General features: G+C 36.7%; 1 protein-coding gene across 2 annotated transcripts in view; it reads right to left on the minus strand.

The window, feature by feature from the left end:
* The window catches only part of NCBP1 (nuclear cap binding protein subunit 1), a 31,770-nt gene extending 11,693 nt beyond the window's left edge, over positions 1–20,077 (minus strand). Inside the window, exons 1-14 of one of the 2 annotated variants that reach the window (XM_006758444.2) lie at positions 19,946–20,077; positions 19,297–19,397; positions 17,022–17,178; positions 16,186–16,293; positions 15,626–15,747; positions 14,339–14,408; positions 13,651–13,866; positions 10,605–10,702; positions 9,252–9,315; positions 5,882–5,992; positions 4,553–4,617; positions 3,079–3,141; positions 2,766–2,840; positions 1,553–1,656 (exon numbers count right to left, since the gene is read on the minus strand). In XM_006758444.2, the coding sequence (XP_006758507.1) occupies positions 1,553–1,656; positions 2,766–2,840; positions 3,079–3,141; positions 4,553–4,617; positions 5,882–5,992; positions 9,252–9,315; positions 10,605–10,702; positions 13,651–13,866; positions 14,339–14,408; positions 15,626–15,747; positions 16,186–16,293; positions 17,022–17,178; positions 19,297–19,397; positions 19,946–20,062 (1,471 nt within the window). In that variant the 5' untranslated portion in view covers positions 20,063–20,077. Of the gene's footprint in view, positions 1–1,552; positions 1,657–2,765; positions 2,841–3,078; positions 3,142–4,552; positions 4,618–5,881; positions 5,993–9,251; positions 9,316–10,604; positions 10,703–13,650; positions 13,867–14,338; positions 14,409–15,625; positions 15,748–16,185; positions 16,294–17,021; positions 17,179–19,267; positions 19,398–19,945 lie in introns of those variants that run through there. The other variant, XM_015560492.1, reaches the window with a different exon arrangement.
* Between the last annotated feature and the right edge of the window lie 2,349 nt (positions 20,078–22,426).

The following is a 22,426-nucleotide window of genomic DNA, read 5'->3' on the forward strand; positions in this document are numbered from 1 at the left end:
TCGCGAGGCACATGCGGCTCTTTGGCCCCTTGAGTGTGGCCACGAAGTTTCAATCGCACTGTACGTGCGCACCCGCACGTGGTATTTTGTGGAAGAGCCACACTCAAGGGGCCGCAGTTTGCCGACCACTGGTCTAGACACTAGGAAGGGAACAGGGTCCAAAGATAGAAAGGGCTTTCAAGCCTGGGGCAATAGCACAAAGACAAAAATCAAGAACCAGAAGGATGGAAAAAAGGAAATGGGCCTGGCTGGAGTAGAGTTCCATGTGGGACGAACTGACAAATGAAAAAGCAGGAACAGCTGTTAGCAGGGCCTTAAATATTAAGCTGAGATGTTTCAATGGGAAAAAAGGAAGCCTGATGTTTAACGAAAGTCCTTGATATTAAAGACTGTCTTATAATTCTGAACCAGTACAGGGCAGAACTCAAAACTCAGCACTTCTAAGTGCCCCATCAAGCTTTGCTCTTTTAGGAAAGCACTGTGGTTAAGAGCAAGGCTGCTCAGTCAGCAAACCTGGACTTGGATCTGGGCTCTATCACTCAGAAGCAATTTCTCTCTGGCTTTGCATCTTTGAAGCATTTTCCTCATTGTAAAACTGATATAATAAACATACCTATTTCTCAGAGTTGTTTTAAGAATTAAGGATATACAGGAAATATATTTAGCCATGGGGGTTTATTTCATGGATAACAGGCATAGTCTGAGGTGTAGGTCGAAAATTAGGAGTGCAGTACGAGGGCAAGAGAGAGGAGCAAGTTTCAAAATACAACATGAAATGGAAGGCTCATGGAGGAGCTGTGTTTGGTGCCATCTGAAAAGACTAACTTGGAAAAACTCCACACCTAACTCTATACCAGTGATGACTAATGGACACCTTACCTTCATTAAGTGTGAAGCACAAAATGGCATATCAAATTATAGTCCCTCTGGCTTATAATGCAATCTCACTGGTCAAAACACAGTGTATGTATATATACTGTGCTCCCACATCTGAATTGGTATCAGATGACCAAGTTACATCTCTATTTTAATAAGTTCTGGCTATAAATTCATCTTGCTATGCTTAGCAATATTTAACATAATGCCTTTACTATAACGTAATAACCAGTGTTAAAAGTTACAAGCCAGTAATAACTAAGTATATCACAATGAATCTTCAAAATGACAGAGCAGCTCCACCTGGTTTTGCTCAATGGTTAGAACATTGGCCTGTGGACCTAAGGGTCACAGGTCCAATTCCCAGTCAAGGGCTTGGACCTCAGTTGTAGGTTCCCCAGCCGCAGTGGGGGCACGTGTGGGAGGCACCGATCAATGTCTCTCTCTCCCCTCTCCCCACTCTCTTCCACTCTCTAGAAGTCAATGGGAAGAATATCCTCAGGTGAGGATTAAAAAAAAAAAAAGGGCAAATAAAACAACAGTGGCTAGTAACGGATCACCTTTCAAATAGAGAAAATATAAACCCAAGAAAGAGTTGACCTTTTCCTCAAATATAACTGATGTCAGAGAATACTTGCATTGTTACTTTTTAAAGACGGATTTATTTTTTACTTACTGCTACTTTCATCTCCATACTTGTAAATGCAGGTTGGGTTTGCAGGACATAGAACTGAGAAGGTAGGAGGAACAATATCTAATATACGCTGATGATAAGACAACCTACAATACAAATAAGAGCTTCAGAAATATCATTCCTCAGTCCCATTCTTCATTAACATCCAATTTATTTGGAAAGTCACAATCTCCAGCACCCTCCCCACAATGCCAACTAATAAAAGAAGGAACAATGGAAAAGAGAAACATCACTTAGCAATCATCATAATGGTGGCAGGTCAAAAGAGTTGCCAGTGGAGGTTTGGTGAAGAATAGGGTGATGTAGAGGTTTGACGAATAGGATGAGTATAACCTCAGAATATTTATTACTAAAAAATCAATTACAAAGGGAAAAATGGTGAATTTAGGTGGAGAAGCCTGGCAGATAGAGACATGACCAGGTAGTCAAAGTTAACACCTCCAGTGGTGGGATGCACTATGAAGAGCAACAACAATGCAAGACTTGAGTCTGGTCATGAGGACACAGCAGGGTGACCCAAGAAAGTGAGGCCTAGATTCTTTAAAACTGGTAAGGACATGGAAAATAGAGTAATAGCTGTTCATGACTGAGGAATGTGAAGATAATGACAACTAAATGCTGCTACATGTGTTCCTGGATAGGATTCTGAACCGGAAAGAGAAAAAGGCATTGTCAGGACAGCTGGCAAAATTTCAGCAGCATTCGTGGACTGTATGGTACTATCTGTACCAGAGCTGATTTCCCAATTTGAAGGGTGGTATATTGATTGTCTTTGTTTTGGGGAAATATACAATGGACGGTTTAAGGTGACGAGATGTTATCTGCAGCTTGTTTCCAAAGGGTTCAGAAAAAGACCAATGTAATGGTGTACACTTAGAGGAGAAAAGGAGTCAGAACTAGAACAAATGTGGTAAAATGTTAATGAGGGAATCTGGATGAATAGGATAAAGTTCTTAGTATATTTTTCTCAAATAACAAAACAAAACAACCTTTTGGCTTAATTCACACAAAATCCAGATGTTATAGTTGCCTAATTTTTTTTAGCTTACATCTTGATTAAAAACTAACGAGGAAGAAGTGCAGGTAGTTGGATTTTAAAAATTACATTCTGGACATAGACCACAAATGCAAAAGAGAAAAATCCTCCCACAAAAATTAGGAGACCCATGTTAAGGAGAAAACACAAAGAACTTACCTCATACATTTTTCTAGAACTTCTTTTACAAACTTTGGTTTGGGACTATCAGGATCTTGAGTAAGACAATCTGACCTAATGAGGAAACATAGTTTTTTAAGGTCTTACACTGAATCTGTACTTATACCTAACTTGTACTTAGCTAAAAATAGATTCTACCTAAATTATTTCACTTATGTATATAAATATAAAAAATAAACTAAATCTTTTAGACCATAAAGATTGTTTTATGTTATAGTTTTTAATATTAACAGTATCTTTAAAATTATGGTAGACTGTAGAGAAAGGAAAGCTAAAATATAATACCACTTACCAATCTTCCCAGCTCCAACGGAACTGGAAGTTACTTAGATGATGGGAAAACCAATTAATAAACCTATACAGAGAAGAGAGAGGAAGGAGCACAAAAAGATGAATGGTTACAGTTTATACCAGGAACTTATGTAATCCTTCAGACAAATAAAACCCTATGTTATAGAGTTAAGTTACAAACACACACCCCTATCTATAGCTGTATCTTCTGCCACTTATCCTTTGCTCTGCAAATCCTGTACCTCATCATCTTAAAAAAAATAAAAATTTCCTATCTCACTCCTTCTAATAGTGCTATCCTTTTTTAAGTGAATAATATGACTTGAGTGCCTATTTTGTGTCAGGTACCTTATATGTTTATATAATTTAATAACTTCTGAGGAGTATATTATTTTTCCTATTACTTAAAACAAAACAGTGGCAAAAAAAGATGAAGTTGCAGATAAAGCATTTTATAAATGGTAGAGCCAAAGCATGATTTTTAACCATCATGACCATACTCTTTCACCACAAACAACAAAATATACCACTGAAGCCCCTTGCCTCTAAAAATATATCTAATCTAACTAGATAGGAATCACCTTAGCAAACTGGATAATGCTGTAAAAATTTTAAGAGCCCAATAAATATTTGCTGAATGAATAGCATAACTGGGATGCCCAATACAACTGGTAGTTTTACTAATTAGACTGGGGGGGGAAATCAGAAGACACTTTCTTAAAGTACATCTCTCATGTAGCTCTAATTTCAGTCACTGAAATTAATCAAGATAGTAGGTCAATGACACAGAATACCCCTTACTGATAAATTTTCAGATATGGAATTTGACTAATGGACATAAAAGATCATGGAAATTGGAGAAATATTCAAAACCTGTCCTGATCTGATTTGGGAAGCTGACAAAGGTTAAGAAAGGTGGTACATGGATGTCATTCAAAAGAAGACAATGGGCATGCAATGGCCACAGCTATAAATATCCAATATGGTCATTTGTATAAACAGTCTTGAAGCTGGAGTTATGTTGAAGCCAATTATTTTAGAAACAGATACTATGTCTAAATAAAAATATATATGTGCTTATATATAATAAATATATAATATTGGACTCTACTTCTACACAGAGGTTAGCATAAAGTCTACTATAAAAGCTTACATACCCAATAGCAGTGGGAAAAGTATAACTGTACCAAATCACCAAACAAGTAAACAATGAACGAAATTAAAGAAAACCTTAGCATGGGCATCATTTCCTACTGAAAATTAGACTAAAAAGTGTAATGTGATATTTACAACAGGTATGAGGTGTGTTTTTTAAAAATTTAAACATTTTTTTTAATGTACATGCAAAGGATTATTTTGGGGAGGCAAGTAAGAAAAATCAACTTGGAAATTCTTAAAAAGGCAAATCAAATTCTTTTATAAAGCACAGGGAGAACTGGTTAACAACCAGTATAGAAATAAGGCAATTACTGTACCTGTCTACACATGTAGTATTCATTGTGTCCAAACGCATGTATAACATTTCAGTTGCCTGTGCAAGCTGTAAATTTGAGGATAAGGAAAACTATTCTCCACCCTCCTTCAAAATAAGTTGTGATAGAAAAAATAAATAGCATTTCCTAGAAGTCTATATAATGACTGATAATGTTAAAACATTTTTTCATGTAATTGATCTTTCTATTCTTTTTTAAAAAATAAATATTTTATTGATTTTTTTACAGAGAGGAAGGGAGAGGGATAGAGAGCCAGAAACATCGATGAGAGAGAAATGTCAATCAGCTGTCTCCTGCACACCCCGCACTGGAGATGTGCCTGCAACCAAGGTACATGCCTTTGACCGGAATCGAACCTGGGACCCCTCAGTCCACAGGCCGACGCTCTATCCACTGAGCCAAACCGGTCAGAGCTGATCTTTTTAAAAATAGCTTTGAAGTACTAATGTACAAATTCGACCTGTATACACCCATAAAAATCAAGATAATGAACACTTATAAAATTTCTCCATGCTCCTTTGGTAATCCATTCTCCCTTCTCCCCACCCCTACCCATGCTCCCAAGCAAATATGGGGTTATCACTAGATCACTTTGCATTTTCTAGAATTTTGTGTAAATGGAATCACATAGTATGAATTATTTGGATTTTTAAAAAAATCCTTACCCAAGGACATGTTCCCATTGATTTTAGAAAGAAAAGTGTATGGAGGGGGTGGGGGGGAGTTAGAGAGGGAGTGAGAAGGGGAGGAGAGACATAGAAACATTGATTAACTACCTCCCGAATTCACCCTAACCTGAGACCTAACCTGAAACTTAGGTAGGTGCCCTCACAGCGAATCAAATCCACAACCCTCTGGTGCTTGGGATGAAGCTCCAACCAACCGAGCCACCCACTCAGGGCTGTTTGGTTGGTGGTTTTTACTCAGCAGAATTATTTTATAATTGATTCATGTTATTGCAGGCATCAAAAACTTATTTTTTATTATGTAGTATTCCACTGTATAGGCATAACAAAATTTGTTAATCTACTCATATACTGATGAGCATTTGGACTTTCAGTTTGAGGCTATTACCAATTAAGTTTCTATGAACATTAATGCCTAAGTCTTTGTATAGACTTGTGCTTCCATTTCTCTTGGATAAATACCTGAGTGGAATGGCTAAATTGCATGGTACACATATGTTTAACTTAAAAAAAAAAAAAAGTCAAACTGTTTTCATGAAGTGATTTAAACCTACAAGCAGAAATATTTAGTAATCTTTTAAAGCTAGGCCAACAAGAGTAAGTTTAAAAACAAAGGAAAGGATACAACTTGGGGTAGAGAGCCAGGCTGAAGTTTGCACAGTTCAATGAGAAGTGTTGTGTACATCACATCAATGTGAGGGGGTGCTGGAAGTTGAAACAGCTCTGCAAAGATCACCTACAAAAGAATCAGGAGTCAGAACCAATCCAACGGCTATCTATGCACGCCTACTATTAGAAACACCTCACTATTCTAAACATAAACTCTCGCTCCATGACATTGGTAATGAAAGAAGAATCACTTTTTCTTGGTTAATCCTCACCCGAGGATATTTTTCCATTGTTTTTTAGAGGGGGGAAGGGAGGAAGAGAGAGAAACATCGATGTGAGAGACACATTAATTGGTTGCCTCCCACATGCATCTTGGGCCGGGAACCAAACCTGCAACCCAGGTGCTCGGGCCGACCCTCTCACCACTGAGCACAATGGCCAGGACAATACAGTAAATCCTCAATTTTGCAGATCTTGATTTAACAGACTTAGAATTTAATGGACAGAATTTCTCGTCTATATGTCATATGTGAAAATTAACACTTTGTTAATTTAAAAATGCTTTTAACCAAGATATGCTTATATTAAATGAACAGGGTTTTTGTTATTAGTTCTGGTTATTATTTTTTTAAATATGTTTTCATTGATTTCAGAAAGAGGGAGATAGGAACATCAAATATGAGAGAGAATCATCAATTGGCTGTCTTCTGCACAGCCCCATACTGGGGATTGAGCCCAAAACCCAGGCATGTGCCCTGATAGGGAATCGAATCAGGGACCTCTGGTTCTGAGCCATACCAGCCGGGCTAATTCATGGTTATTTATAACAAATAGACCATATGTTGGAAAAACACTATAGTAATTTTACTGACATAAATATTATATATCTACAACTATAATCTACATATTTAAAACCAAGAATCACCGCTTGTAAACAATGTTCTGCAAATGTATATGATCAAACCACAGTGCTCAAGGTAACTGGTTCTGTTGTCCTGGGGCGTAACTTTCTGCAGCAGTTTTTCTTTGTGTGTGTGTGTGTTTTTTAAAATATATTTTATTGATTTTTTACAGAGAGGAAGGGAGAGGGATACAGAGTTAGAAACATCGAGAGAGAGAAACATCGATCAGCTGCCTCCTGCACATCTCCTACTGGGGATGTGCCCGCAACCAAGGTACATGCCCTTGACCGGAATCGAACCTGGGACCTTTCAGTCCACAGGCTGACACTCTATCCACTGAGCCAAACTGGTCAGGGCTCTGCAGCAGTTTTAACTTGTGCTGGCTGATGTCTAGTAGTGCCGCAGCCATGCACATGCTTGTATTTACTAGAACTATTTAGTATAAATTTAAAATTACAGTAACACATATACAAAACTTTTCTGTGAAATTAAAATTTTCATACATAATTTTAATTACACAAACATGTCTACAGAAGTAAAAACAGGCAAACTAATTTGTCAATTTTTAAAAGATATATATTTAAATATATTTATTGATTTCAGAGAGGAAGGGAGAGGGAGAAATAGAAAGATCAATGATGAGATAGAATAATTGATCTACTGCCTCCTGTGCACCCACACTAGAGATTGAGTCCATAACACAGGCATGTGCCCTGATTGGGAACAGAACTGTGACCTCCTGGTTCATGGGTCAACGCTCATCCACTGAGCTACACAAGCCAGACTAATTTAGGGGGAAAATTTTTTAAAAAAAATATTTTTGATTTCAGAGAGGAAGGGAGAGGGAGAGAAAGAGATAGAAACATCAACGATGAGAGAGAATCATTGATCGGTTGCCTCCTGCAAGCCCCCTCCTTGGGATCATGAGCACAACCTGGGCATGTGCCCTTGATGGGAACTGAACCCAGGACCCTTTAATCCGTTGACTGATGCTCTATCCACTGAACCAAACCAAAACTTTGTCAAATTTTTAACGTACACATTTGGAAAACCTATTTTATTGTATAACAGACTTTCAGCTTTAATGGACACCCTCTCACCCAAATTAATCCATTATATCAAGGTTATACTATATTAATGCTTATTGATAATCCCAGAGAACCATGTAATTGAATTCCACCTCTGGAAGTATAGGAGTTGATTTACTGAGGCACATATCTATCAATTTTATTCTAACAAATGAAGTAGTAAAAACTCTTGTGAGACTGAGGATGCAAACAGCTAATAGTCAAGTCATTCCACTCTGCTACTTGAAACTGGAGCCCACAAACCTTTTTGACAATCCAGGAATTACCTGCCATGCCACTTGTTCAGAAACTTGTTTCCACCCTCCCTTGTGTGGACCACCTACTAAGAATTCTAAAGCCTGATCTGCATTCCTTCCTCTGCCTCCCGTCTCCACACTTCCATATGTACTTCATTCTGACTTTCTACACATTTTGCACATTTTAACATATGACTTATATCTCTAAAAGCTGGACAGCTTCTAAGAAAGCACACAAGTGCAGTATAAATAAAAAGTAAATCATAAATAATACGCCATAAGTATGCTCATGAGTATTTTAACTTAAAGGAGTATGTAACTAACAGTTTGACTCATGTGTCAAGTGAAAACACTTTTTCAGGACCTAAATCTAACAAGGTGTTCACATATACTACTAATATCATCTTTCTTAATATGGAATCAAAGCATTATTCTTTCGTCCAAAACAATTGGCTCTTTTTTAATAAGAGTTTTGGTTCCCTCCCTCCCTTCCTAATATATTTTTATTGATTTCAGAGAGGAAGGGAGAGGGGAGAGATAGAAACATCAATGATGACAGAGAATCACTGATTGGCTGCCTTCTGCACACCCCCCTAGTGGGGACTGAGCCCACAACCCAGGTATACGTCCTTGACCTCAATCAAACCTGAGGCCCTTCAGTCCGCAAGCCAACGCTCTATCCACTGAACCAAACCAGCTAGGCAACAATTGGCTCTACTGATTTCTAAGAACAGAGATTCATATTTAACCCTACACCTTGTGATACGGCAAATAATATTCTAGTTGGATGTATACTACTAAGAGGCTGGATAAACAGTTAAAAATAGATTATCTGATATCTGTTAAGTGGACAATGTATTGACAGAACTAGAGTAACTTATATTATCCATGACAACTATTCACGAATGAAGATATACTATATAAATAATTTATAGTCAACTCAAAATTCCATTTGATTATTGGTTTCAACCTCCTCTTTTCTCTGTACTAACATGGCTAACAGAGCAGCAAAACAGACAGCAATTTCCTCACTCCTTTGTTAACTTTCAATATCTGACAAGTAGCAAGGAAAAAAAACAATAAACCAAGAGTAGATTAATACTTTTAAGTCAACAGAAAGATTCTGAAACTCAGAAACAAGCTCCATGTGGCATTCATACCTCAACTATATGGTAGTTCAAGGGGATCTTGTTCTTCCCTGGATAGCTCACCAATTGTGCGGCACTGTAAAAGGTATAATTTAAGTTCAGTAAGTATACAAGATACATGAACAAATAGTTTCAAAGCAGTTACTTAGATAAAAGGAAAGCTGTAGGGAGCAGCTACAGCGGTTCTCAACCTGTGGGTCGCGACCGCTTTGGGGGTCGAATGACCCTTTCACAGGGGTCGCCTAAGACCATCAGAAAACACATATATAATTACATATTGTTTTTGTGATTAATCACTATGCTTTAATTATGTTCAATTTGTAACAATGAAATTGGGGGTCACCACAACATGAGGAACTGTATTAAAGGGTTGCGGCATTAGGAAGGTTGAGAACCACTGGACTATAGGGTTAAGCCTCGGACTGACCTGTTGGCAAAACCACAAACAAGTCCCAGCTTAGAGGGCAAAGCCCTCTTAGCATAATTACGCTTGACTTATGAAGCTCCCTAGATCTTATCTGGGTAGCTAATGGGCTGTGGGAGGTGTAGCAAATGCTGCCAAACAAGTGAAACTCACAAGAACATTGTAACTGTAGTGACCACTACCTTGTTTACCTCTGGCTATAAAATAAAGGCTCAGCTTACAGTCTGGATCTCTCTCTGTGGCCTCAGCTAGACCCAACTTATTCTCTTTTTTTCATCCTTTACCCCCTCCTCCCCCCCCAGGCTTGCCGAGCCCTTGGCTGAGCTGGCTAGGCACAGAAATCTTTTCTGGAATCTTCTAGATTTCAGTTATTTCACTGCAGCACAAATTATTTTGTCTATCACAGGAAAATTTTTTAATGCATCCAAAACTCCTTGAAAGATCAGGAGTTTAAGTAACAATACTAAGGAAGTATATTCAATATACTAACTTAAAAAGTTTTAATATGGCAGGCCACTCCCAAAAGACTATGTTCCTTTCCACCTTAAAATCTAAACCAAACTTTCCAAGGTTTAAGAAAATATTAAAAGCAAACTTTTCCCAAGCTAGGTGTCTAAATGCTAGAAAACACAGCAAAATCATTAGTATTCATTTATCCCCATAATATTCACACCAAAAATATTGTCATTCAAATTAATTTGTCCATAGCATATTACAAATGTCCACACAAAAAAGCCAGCATCATATGCATTATTATAAAGCACTATAGCACTATAAAGCACTCAGAAAAGTACTATTTTGAGAAGCAAAGTAGATTGGTCTTAGCAAGACAGGGTGTCAGGAGATTTATTTTATACTCTTAAACATATATTTTGCTCTTATCAACTTATCAAAATTGCTACATTTTCTCCACTTTAAAAGTAACATGAAAAGAACCCTACCAAGTATTTCTTTCCTTCCAGTGGGACTTAATGATGCAGTGAAGATTCTCTTCTATCACAAATCTTTCCACAGAATGACTCCCTGGCATTACAGGACCCTGGAAAGAAAACCAAATGTATACACTACAGACCTAAAAAAGATATTTTCTTTCATTTATTCAACAAATATTTGAGAGCTTATGTTTGATACTATATTGAGTACTGGGAATAAAAGAAAGTGTGAAAGCTCTGTATTTTCAGCAAATGTCATCGTCGTATTCACTTACATCTACAACAGAATGAGTGTCAGCTGCAATATTTCTTCTATACATCTGACACCACACTATCATAGCCCACCTCAATTCTTATGTGAAACAATTGTTGTACGCCCTGGCCGGCTTGGCTCAGTGGACAGAGCGTCAGCCTCTGGACTGAGGGGTCCTGGGTTCGATTCCGGCCAAGGGCACATGCCTGGTCTGCGGGCTCCATCCCCAGTGGGGGGATGTGCAGGAGGCAGCCGATCAATGATTTTCTCTCTCACCATTGATGTCTCTCTCTCTCCCTCTCTTCCTCTGTGAAATCAATAAAAAAATATATTAAAAAAATAATTGTACATCATTAGCTCTATACTGTTTGATTTATTATTTTAAACCATAAAGGTGGATTACTTCCATAATAAACATGGAGGGAAAATTTTATTTAAAATACCATATAGACATAACAAAATCATGTATGCATTGTAAGATAGCCGCATTATATTGTTTTTTAAAAGGTTAAAAAACATTATGTACATATTGTTTAATTTTTTATAAAAGTACATGCATAGCAAATAGGTTCAAAGAGTTTATTATTTACTATTATAGACTCTTAATCTCTGTATTTTTTTTTTTTTACATAAACTTTTCTTTCCCCCAAAGGCCAGAACAAAAACACCCAAATCCTCTTCCTTTTGAGAACAGTTCTTTCGTATTTTATGCTCTTCTGGGCACATTAAAGAGACAACGTCAATTAAGTGTAAACAGTACAAGCGAAACAAACTCTGAGGTCCCATTCCAGTTCCCCTTGCACAAATAAATACTGAATCACAAAGATTCCAGCAGTCTTAAATGTAAATTAGACTTTCAATCAGCCATACTAAATTAAACCATTACATAATGCTGGCCAAAAGCATTTTACTATATATGTAATACTAGAGGCCCGATGCACAAAATTCGTGCAAGAGTAGCCTTTAGCAGCCCTGGCTTCCTCGGCCCTCTCAGCTCTGGCTTCGTCCAGGAGGTTGTCTGGACGGTTGTTCTGCTGTTCGGCCGTTTGGTCGACTTGCATATTGCATTTTTATTATTAAAGACTAGAGACCCAATGCATGAAATTCATGCAAGGGGCTTCACCCTCGCAGCCCCAGCTTTATCCAGAAGGACATCTGGAAGGTTGTTTGGCTGTCTGGTCTAATTAGCATATTACCCTTCTTTATTATAGACTAAAGGCCCAATGCACGAAATTCCTGCAAGAGTAGGCCTTCCTTCCCCTAGCTGCCAACACCAGCTTCCCTCTGACACCTGGGACCCGGGCTTCCCTCGAAGCTTCATCGGGAAGGATGTCTGGTCTAATTAGCATATTATGCTTTTATTATTATAGATTATTATAGACAGGCAAAGTGGGTTGCAAACTGGTAACTTCAAAAACATAACCAAGTATCTGACAACTTTTTACTCCAAGTTTGATTTTACATATTTCAAATTTTCACCAGTCATTAGCCATTTATGATAGGAGAAAGAAAATTCAAGTTTGACCTTAGGTGGTAATACTGGTTCATATGCCAATGGTTCTCAACTGGGGCAATTTTGCCCCTAAGAAGACATCTGGCAATGGCTGGAGACATTTTTGGTTGTCACAACTGGCATTTAGCCACTAAATGCTACTAGTAATTAGAAGGTAGGGGCCAGGGATGCTGCTAAGCATCCTACAATTCACAGGACAGAGTCCCACAACAAAGAATTATCCAGCCTAGTTGAGTTGAGCCTGAGAAATTCTAATCTATGCTGACTGGGGTGCACTAAGCCAGCGATTTTTAACCTTTTTTGTCTCATGGCACATATAACTAATTACTAAAATTCTGCAGCACACCAAAAAGTATATTTTTTGGCTGATCTGACAAAAAATTTTAAGAGTTATAATTTAGATTCATCACACTAGTCCAATGATGGCGAACCTATGACACGCGTGTCAGAGGTGACATGCGAACTCTTTATTCTGGTTGATTTTTCTTTGTTAAATGCATTTATATATATAAAATAAATATCAAAAATATACATCTTTGTTTTACTATGGTTGCAAATAGCAAAAAATTTCTATATGTGACACGGCACCAGAGTTAAAAAAAGAGGAAATAATAGATAAAATTATTGAGTGTTCATAATTTATTGCATTCTGTTCTATGCATGTTATGTTTATTAATAACTTAATCCTCTTACAACTTTATTTAACACTACTATTATTATTCCGTTAGGAAACTGAGATAAAGAGGTAACTAACTCATCTAAGATCACACAGCTAGGATATGACTAAACCAGGATCGAAACATAAACCAATCTGGTTCTCAAACTTACTCTCTTTTTTTAATCCTCACCCAAGGACATGTTTTTTACTGATTTTTAGAGAGAGAAACATCTATGTGAGAGAAAAACATCGACCGGTTGCCACCCGTAATGCCCTAACCAGGGATTGAACTTGAAACTTGGGCACGTGCCCTAATCAGAATCAAACCTGTAGCCTTTTTGGGTACAGGGACAACGCTTCAACCAACTGAGCTACCTGGCCAGGGCTCAAATTTACTCTCTTAAATTGCAAACTATGCTGTCTCTTAATCTATATAGACATGCTAAATATAATTTCTTGCATAATGAAGTGATAACATTCACTGAATTAAACTATTAACTTCATTGCTATATACCCTCTTAGATAATAAATTCAAATTTAAAATGTATCATAGGCATAATTCAAATACGATTAAACCATAAATACAATGCAACACAGGCCCTTTGACAGGAACTTTTAATTGGTCACATACCTCAGGATCATCCGTGTAATCAAACATTCTGAAGATGACCCTTGGCATTGGGTACACTGAGTCCTCAGTGTGAGGAGGTGGTGTAAAAGGAGGCAAATTGTGCTGCAATGCTTCACACAGGATGCTGTCAAAGGCAAGATAAGGTCTTAGGATGTGCCGCTCCTGCCACCGATCCTTTTTCAATTTCTGAATCTGGGCCCACAGGCAATCTAAATACTAAAGACATTAATTTTTAATAATTAATATATATTTGGAGGCTAGAAGAAATAACATGTAGACAAAACCAAAAACCACTACTTCTAAAATACAGGGTACAGAGAAGTAAGCTAATTTTCAATTAAATATAGTACAAAGGAATGGTGCTGTTTTTGTTTTAATGATGTTATAAAGTCAGTATCTGTCTGAAGCTGTTACCCCTTACGTTCTTCAAATTGGGCATTTAAGAAAAGAAAAAAAAGAAGTCAACTCTATGATACCTGCAATTCTCCAGAACAGGCAATGTTTCAATTACATTCTAACTTTTATTAAATATCTACTATATGCCTAGGGCTATGAGGAGGTGGGCCCTGATAGGAAATGTGGAAACCTAGCTAAGGTATATAAATGGAATGACCTGAATAATCACAGAGATAAAAATCTACTCAAGAGCTGACTGTGCCTATATCTCAAGAGACTGAAATTAATTTACCTCTTCTTGTGGATGTGGTTTCTCAGCAGTCCACACTTGTAACATGGGCACATGAGTCTTTTGGCGTCTTCTAAAGATAAAATGAAAATCTATTATTTAGGTTTTTAAAAACATGAAAAGATGTTCAGGTGCAATGCCATTTCTAAGAATTCATGTCTCCCACAAATATATTTGCAGATGTATACAAAGACATTTGTACAAGGATATTCACTGAAACATTTGTTCATAATGCAAGAGACTGGAATCAACCTAAATATCTTCAACTTGTAACTAGTTAAAGAAATTATGGCACATTAAAAGAGTGGAATATTATACAACTATTAAGAAGAATGAGGTAGAGCCATATGTGTTTATGCAAAAAATCCCAAGTTATATTAAAGGGCTGGAAAGCAAGTAAAGAAGAGTGTGCATATTGGACTACCATATAGATAAAAAGGGGAGAAGGATATATACCAGCACTCAAATGCTAGAATATTCATACATTTTAGTTTTTATTCTTTGGCAAACATCCACACTTTTTAAGAAGATCAGTACAACTTTTCAAAAATATAAAAACATTTTCAAAATCTGACATTTAAAGGTAGCTTAATATGATAAAAAAGCAGATTTTTATCTTTAGACTTCTTTTAGCTTTATTTGTAACCGACTAAGTAGATATTAACAATATCCAAAGAAATATCTATGAATAGACAGAAAATGAAACTTGTAACAAACACTTTTGAAAAACATAAGGGGCACAAAGCAAGTACCTACCTACGACGTAATAAAGCCTAAGTTTACTAATAAGTCCTATTATTAGTATTAAAGGCTAAGGACCACTGTAATAAGGACTTGGTTTAGGATTTACCTACCTAAAATGCCTACATTGTACTACTACACGTTGTAGTATGTTCTCCACTGTGAAATCAGTTAATAGTAAAGATGTCCAAACCTCTAAAATATTGTGAGTCAGTAGGTCTGGGGCTGGGTTTAGAGCATACTCAAGTACCACAGGTAATTCTTAGGCACATTAGTATCTGGAACCACTGTGTTAAGATGTTTTATGCCTTTGCAATATGTACAAGAGCAGCTTAAAAGCAGCTATGTTACCAACTGGTTTGCTCCAACGAAGTTTACAACAGTAGAGGTATGAGATTACCTAGAAAAAGCTTTAGGAAACGCCACAGCTTATTTTTGAGAAATGCAATTCAAATGGTATTACTATTACTAAAGCAGATAACACATAAAACATTTATGCTATCAGGAAGATATTCTTTAAACAAAAAGAACTATGAATTGTGCCCTTACTTAAGATAGCTTTCGGTGTTGGCAAAGATGCGGTCCATCTCTGCATCTTTCTTCTCATACAATTCCTTTCCAACCCAGGGCAAAGATGACAGAAATGCGTACACATACCAATCCCGTCGCACCTAAAGAATTTTTAAAAGGTAAGTTTAAAATATGTGCTAGTTAATTTTCATTCATATTGTATTCTTGAATGAATTCCCGTGAAAGCTATTTAACAGGACTTAAGACATCTGTCTCATTCAGAGCATTTCTAGATATTTTAGTTTTACTAGACAGAATCATTTAACATAAGAGGTCATAAGAACCTATCAGAATACTAGTTGACTTAACTTTTAGATATTAAGAATTTATAGCATGATAATCTATTATATTTTCTTTTTAAGTAAATTATTTTTTCTTTGGGAGGTTAAAATGAAAACCACTGACAGCTTCAATTGTTATGTACATTTTTTAAATTAAAAAAATGAGCTATAAGCATTAAAAACATTATTTTAAAAGGGTTACCAGTGAAAAATTCCTGGTACTATATGGACAAGACTCAACATACGGAGTTTTCTCACCTGAGGTACATCCTCTTCCTGAGTTACGCTTACAAAATTTTCAAACATAGCAACCATTGATGGGGCTGCAATGACGTGACAATTCACAAGATCAGATAAAAAACGAACCTGTTGGAGGAAACAATTTCTACTAAATTGAAATGTCCCTTATAATTACAAAACAAACTTGGAAGATGCAAGCCACAGGTCTGAAAAACTCGAGCCCAAGGGCCTAATCTAGTCTGTTTTATGTATGTTTTTTTGTTTCTTTCATAGCCTATGGACTAAGAATAACTTTTACATATTTAAATGCTTGAAAAAGATCCAAAACAATACTTTGACATATATAAATTATATAAAATTAAATGTCAGTATCCACAAGTAAATGTTTACTGAACACAGTCAAACGTGTTTACATATTGTCTATGGTTGCTTCTGTGCTACAATAGCAGAGCTGAGTAATTGTGACTGAGATCTTATGAAGGACAGGAATCTGTGCATTTATAGGTTTCCATTCTATACTATACTAAGAACCTAGACTGTGATAGTCTAGCTTCTTCAATGTATAATCTTTTTTATTTCGCTGTGGTGCTGCAAAAACCAACAGATGTAAAGAATCCCATATTACACAGAGAACTAGGATTAAGAAACCATTGGACTTGGTAATGAACTGTGGTACCTTTAATGAGAATAGTTTCAAAAGAGCAGTAATTGTGATGAGCATGGAACTGTATTTCAAGAGAAAGGGCAAATTATTTGATTGTAGTTCACCTCCATCCCTGTCTTAATATACCAAAAACAAATAAACAAACCCCCCCCCCCAAAAAAAAACAACAACAAAAACCTATAAAACTTACCAAATACACAGCTTCATTATAATTGTTTGCTTTCAAAGATTCTTTAAGTTGACGAATCATGGCTTCTACAAATTCTCCACCAAAGTTGTAATTTCTGGCATTCAGCAATCCAACTAATGTTGTATAAATTGTCAACTTCTCAGGTAACAGACGTGCACTGATTTGAAAACCCAGTACAAGAAGAAAGCCCCAAAATAAACATTATGTTAAGTTGCTGAATTTTGTATTACATAAACCTTTTATCATTTTATGAACTTGGAAACAGGATTACTTCTGGCCGTTTTCAAAAACTACTTCAGAATAGGCATAAATATTGAGAAGAGTTGATGACATGGCCCCTATAATTTTTTATTTTAATTCTAATTACTTAATCCAAGAGTTAAAAAAGTAATGCACTAGAATTATTAAGTTACCAAACAGAAAAAATATATAACCAGTTTTTAGTCCAACATTTTTAGTGGAACTAAATAGCAATTCCATACAAAACAGTTTTCATGGTAAAATACCTGGGAAATGCCGGGTCAAACAAGTTTCTTTAATGCAGAATCATTAAGGGGGAGATTCAGCATTTCTAAACTTAGCTAACCAAATGTCATAAGATCAGAATTCCATTTTGAGAAACACTATTCAGAACTAAAACTAGTTTCAATCAAGCTTCTGTTAAATTATTGAAATTTTAAAATGGTACTCTGATATAGGAAATTTCTTTATATCCCAGTTTGCTTTCTCCAAGTGTGTTAATTTTCATTAAAGTTATTTGAAGAGGATCACAATAATAAATTAGGAAAAAGCAAATGTTACTTCCTAATTTAGGCAGCCTTTAGAAATTAGCTAAAAAAAGAAAAGCAAATAGGAACTCATGATCATTCAGATTCTCATCTATTTTATTCTGTTTTTCTAAGGTACCTAGCAGAGAAGGGCAATTTAGGTTAAGAAGAAAAAAAAAATCCTTCCATTGATAGTAATCCCTACACTCCTAAAAAGGTCATGACTCATCTGAGTCTAAGCATAAATCTACTCCATTCTAACAAATGCTTGCAAAACAGAAGACATCTTATGGGTAACTATAGCAAACTGATTTTTCTTAGTTTCTTAGTCCAAGAACATATCTTCCTAAATACTTACCGAATTCCTTTGAAAAATTATAATTGAAATTATTTTTACTTTGAGAGGTTAAATGAAAAATACTGACAGCTTCAATTTGTACATTTTAAAAAAATATATTTTTATTGATTTCAGAGAGGAAGGAAGAGGGAGAGAGAAACATCGATGATGAGAATCATTGATTGGCTGCTTCCTGCATGTCCCCTGCAGGGGATCGAACCTGCAACCCGGGCCTGTGCCCTTGACCAGAATCGAACCTGGGACCCTTCAGTCCACAAGCTGACACTCTATCCACTGAGCTAAACCAGCTAGGGCTGTATGTACATTTTTAAATTTAAAAAAAAGAGCTTTAAGCATTAAAAACATTTTAAAATAACTGAAATGACAACTTATAAATCACCTTCATAATTCAAGAATGCCTAGGTAATTTATAATCTATAATAATAAAAGCATAATATGCTAATTAGACTGGACATCCTTCAGGAGGTCCTTCCAGACCAAGCCATGGTAGGTGGAGTCAGAGGCAGAGGCAGAGTTCATGCATCGGGCCTCTAGTTTCATACAAAGTACAAAGATCCCCTTAATCCAGAAGTCATAGCTACTGCTTTCAAGGCATGCAATTCATCGTATTTGAGAGATGAGAAACTCTAGGTTGCTAATTCCACCACTAAGACAGACTGTTTCATGACTCCACGTTAGACTTTTCTCACTTTAATTTCCTCACAAATTAAATGCTGACACTTGTTCTAGCTAATCTAACACAGAAAGATGATGCCCAATAATACTTCAAAAGCTTCTCAGGCTTCCAAGAATTACTTTAATTCTCAAATTTGTTTGGTAAAATATAAGTTAAATTCTATTATATATATTTAAATGTACATGCTTAAAAGAAAATCTCTGAATGTGAAAGTATCTACTTCTTCACTTAAATAAAGTCAACTCAAATGATTCTCAGGTTGCAAGAAACAAAACGTAAGGAAAATGCTCAATTTTAGTTCTATCCATCTCTGAAAAAAAGAGTTAACCAAAGGGCATTTCATTTGTACAAATTCCCCAATAGAAGGAAAACTGATCACATACAGAACATAAACACATTTTTTAACATTTCCCAAAGCATTTAAGAGTAGATAATACATTATCACCTGGATTCATAAATCTTTTGCATACATACACTGTACAAAGAAGCCGTAAGATCTTGCTCTTGTAGTTAGGAATGTCAGCTTCCAAAACACCAGCCAAGCCTTCTAGGTTGCTCTCCAAAGAGCAGGCACTCTGTGGAGGACAGCATATTACAAATCTGTCAAGTACTTAGCAAGTAGTACGTTAAAATTTTCTAGATGATCATAAAAAAAGTTAAAGTCTCACACACACAAGGCACTAAGACAGGTTTAATAGAAATCAAATCAAGTAGTTACTGTTTTTTAGAAATCCATGAAAAGTGAATGAGTGAAAATTTAAAAGTAAGCAGTCTAAGACAGAGTATTAGAAATGAGGACATCACAGCTCTATTCTCTCTCTCTAATTCACTTACTATATAACACTGGGCAAATTACCAGAATTTACTTGGCTCTTCATTTATAAACTGAGAGACTATTCCCTAAAACATCTTGTGACTCATATTCTATGAAAAGTGCTAAAAACATTTATTCTCAATTATCTGCATCCCAATGTTTTTGATCCGCATACTCTGGGATACAGAGGCATGGCAATACAAGCTGTGCCTAAAACAGACCATCAAAGCTTTCAGCTGATGAAATTAATCAAAGTACTGTCAACTACAACCCTAGCCCATCACAGTTTGTACCTATTTTGGTGCATACCTTTTCTCCTACTTTGCATATTAAAGATTCCAAATGATCTTCAGTTTCATTTGCATCAGAGGTCTTTCTCCTTTTGTGAGTTGGTCCCCCTGTTTCAACAACGTAAAAAGTTAACATTCCATGATAAATTCACTGTCACAAATTTCATTTAACTTTTTAAATGCTATACCATAGTCTCTTTTCTACCAGAAGCCCCACTTTTTACATACAGTAAAAACTCTTAACTGATCCTCCACTTCTCAAATTAGGCTAGTTAACCAACAGTCTCCATACCCAGGGCTACTATAAATTCTAGGAGGCATTATTTATGTTAAATTTTGTGTAAAAGGTGCCCCACAAGTGATGAATGCAGCAGCCCTCTGCATTTCTGTGGATGGACAGGAATGGTGCTATCCACTGGCAGACAGAGCATTCTCTAACATCATGTACTGCTACTTCCCTTCTTTACATTTGAGTTGTTTATTGTTCCTCAATTGCCTATTCTTAAAACCTGTTAGTGTTAGGAATACTCATTGTCATAATAAAATCATTATGTAAACTGATAAAATATGGTGCAAAACCAAACTGAAGCTTTGGAAAGACTTCATTAGAAAATAAAGCTTTTATATTAGGTATAAAGAGGAAAACTTCAATAGATGAGAAAAGGAGAATAAAACATTAGAATTCCTAACAAGCTTTACAAGCATCTGAGCTCCTCATTCTTCAATTAATAGTTTTGGCTCCGTAGACCATGCAGCACACTAAGGTACAGTTTACTCCAAGCAATGGGAATTACAATCAGACATATATGCTCAAAGAAAGTCCTCAGCACTCTACCAAATAATTGGTGGGGGAAAAGTATGCGTTTTATAATTCCCTGCTTTAACTATTGATCCTCTTAAGTTCAAAAAACCTCACATCCTTTTGTGGAATAAAAGGATTCTTTAAAGAAGCTTAAAAGAAAATCTTCCAGCCTGGCCGGTGATGCTCAGTGGTTGAGCATCGACTCATGAATCAGGAAGTCACTATTCAATTCCCGGTCAGGGCATATGCCCAGATTATGGGCTTGATCACAGGTGTGGGACATGCAGGAGGCAGCTGATCAATGATTCTCTCTCATCATTGATGTTTCTATCTTTCTCTCCCTCTCACTTCCTCTCTGAAATCAATAAAATATATTTTATCTATCTGTCCTTTCAGTTGCTAAAGAATTCAAGTTGAATGAAGCTGTGCTACAAATCATCAACCTTAAGCACTGGACTGTCTACTGTTCAGACTCTTGCTGTTAGTGATCTCTTACTATTTTGTTTAAAACTAACACACTGCCCTGGCCAGGAGGCTCAGTTTGGTGGACTGTCATCCCGTGCACCAAAAGTTTGCAGTTTGATGGGGTCAGAGCACATACCTGGGTTGAAGGTTTGATTCCCTGGTTGGGGCGCGTACGGGAGGCAACTGATCGAAGTTTCTCTCTCCCCCACCCACCCCCCTTCATTTCTAAGATTCAATAAAACATCCTTGGGTGAGAATTAAAATAAAACCATAACATACTGACCTCATATCCTTTTGTGGAATAACATACACTTAAAAAATTTAAAATATTACTAAGTATGGTACATAATGCTGATGCTACACATGATGCTGGTTAGTCTCCCAATATAATTAAAAAAAATTTTTTTAATGTTTTTATTGATTTTTAGTGAGAGGAATGGAGAAGGCTAGAGAGATAGAAACATCATCAATCTGCTGCCTCCTGCACACTCCCCACCTGGGATCAAGCCTGCAATCCCAGCACATGCCCTGACCAGAATTGAACCAGTGACCTCTTAGTTCCTCCTGGGTTGTTGCTCAACTGCTGAGCCACACCAACTGGGTTATAATTTAATTTGGGGCTTCCAACAATTAGATTATTAGGATAGCATGTAGACAAGGGAGCAGTAGTCTGTAACTGTGCTGGGGACCTGTATTAATAATGAAAATCTGCAGTTGGGCCAAACCCGGTTTGGCTCAGTGGATAGAGCGTCGGCCTGCAGACTGAAAGGGCCCAGGTTTGATTCTGGTCAAGGGCATGTACCTGGGGTGCGGGCACATCCCCAGTGGGAGATGTGCAGGAGGCAGCTGATCGATGTTTCTAACTCTCTATCTCTCTCCCTTCCTCTCTGTAAAAAATCAATAAAATATATTAAAAAAGAAAATCTGCAGTTGGATAAAGGGTTACCCAGAAGCAAGTTATACATAACTTCAATCTTCTCCAGACTTGTACGGCCTAAAGAACTAAGCCATTTTTACAAAGTTCACTTGCCATGGGACCATTTGGCTTGAAATATATGGTGATTTCCATAAAACACAGCATTTGGCTATTCGAAGCCTGGGGTGTTAAGTTGCTCCAATGACTGAAATGATGTTTTGCATACCACTTAAATGTTATGCTGAATAAAAGCAATCTGTTACTATCCAGGTAGGACCAGATGTAAAGGCCACAGGGTAAAGCACTCTGTGCCTTGA

The sequence above is a fragment of the Myotis davidii genome, unplaced genomic scaffold (assembly GCF_000327345.1).
Source record: "Myotis davidii unplaced genomic scaffold, ASM32734v1 scaffold534, whole genome shotgun sequence".
Taxonomy (NCBI): Eukaryota; Metazoa; Chordata; class Mammalia; order Chiroptera; family Vespertilionidae; genus Myotis; species Myotis davidii.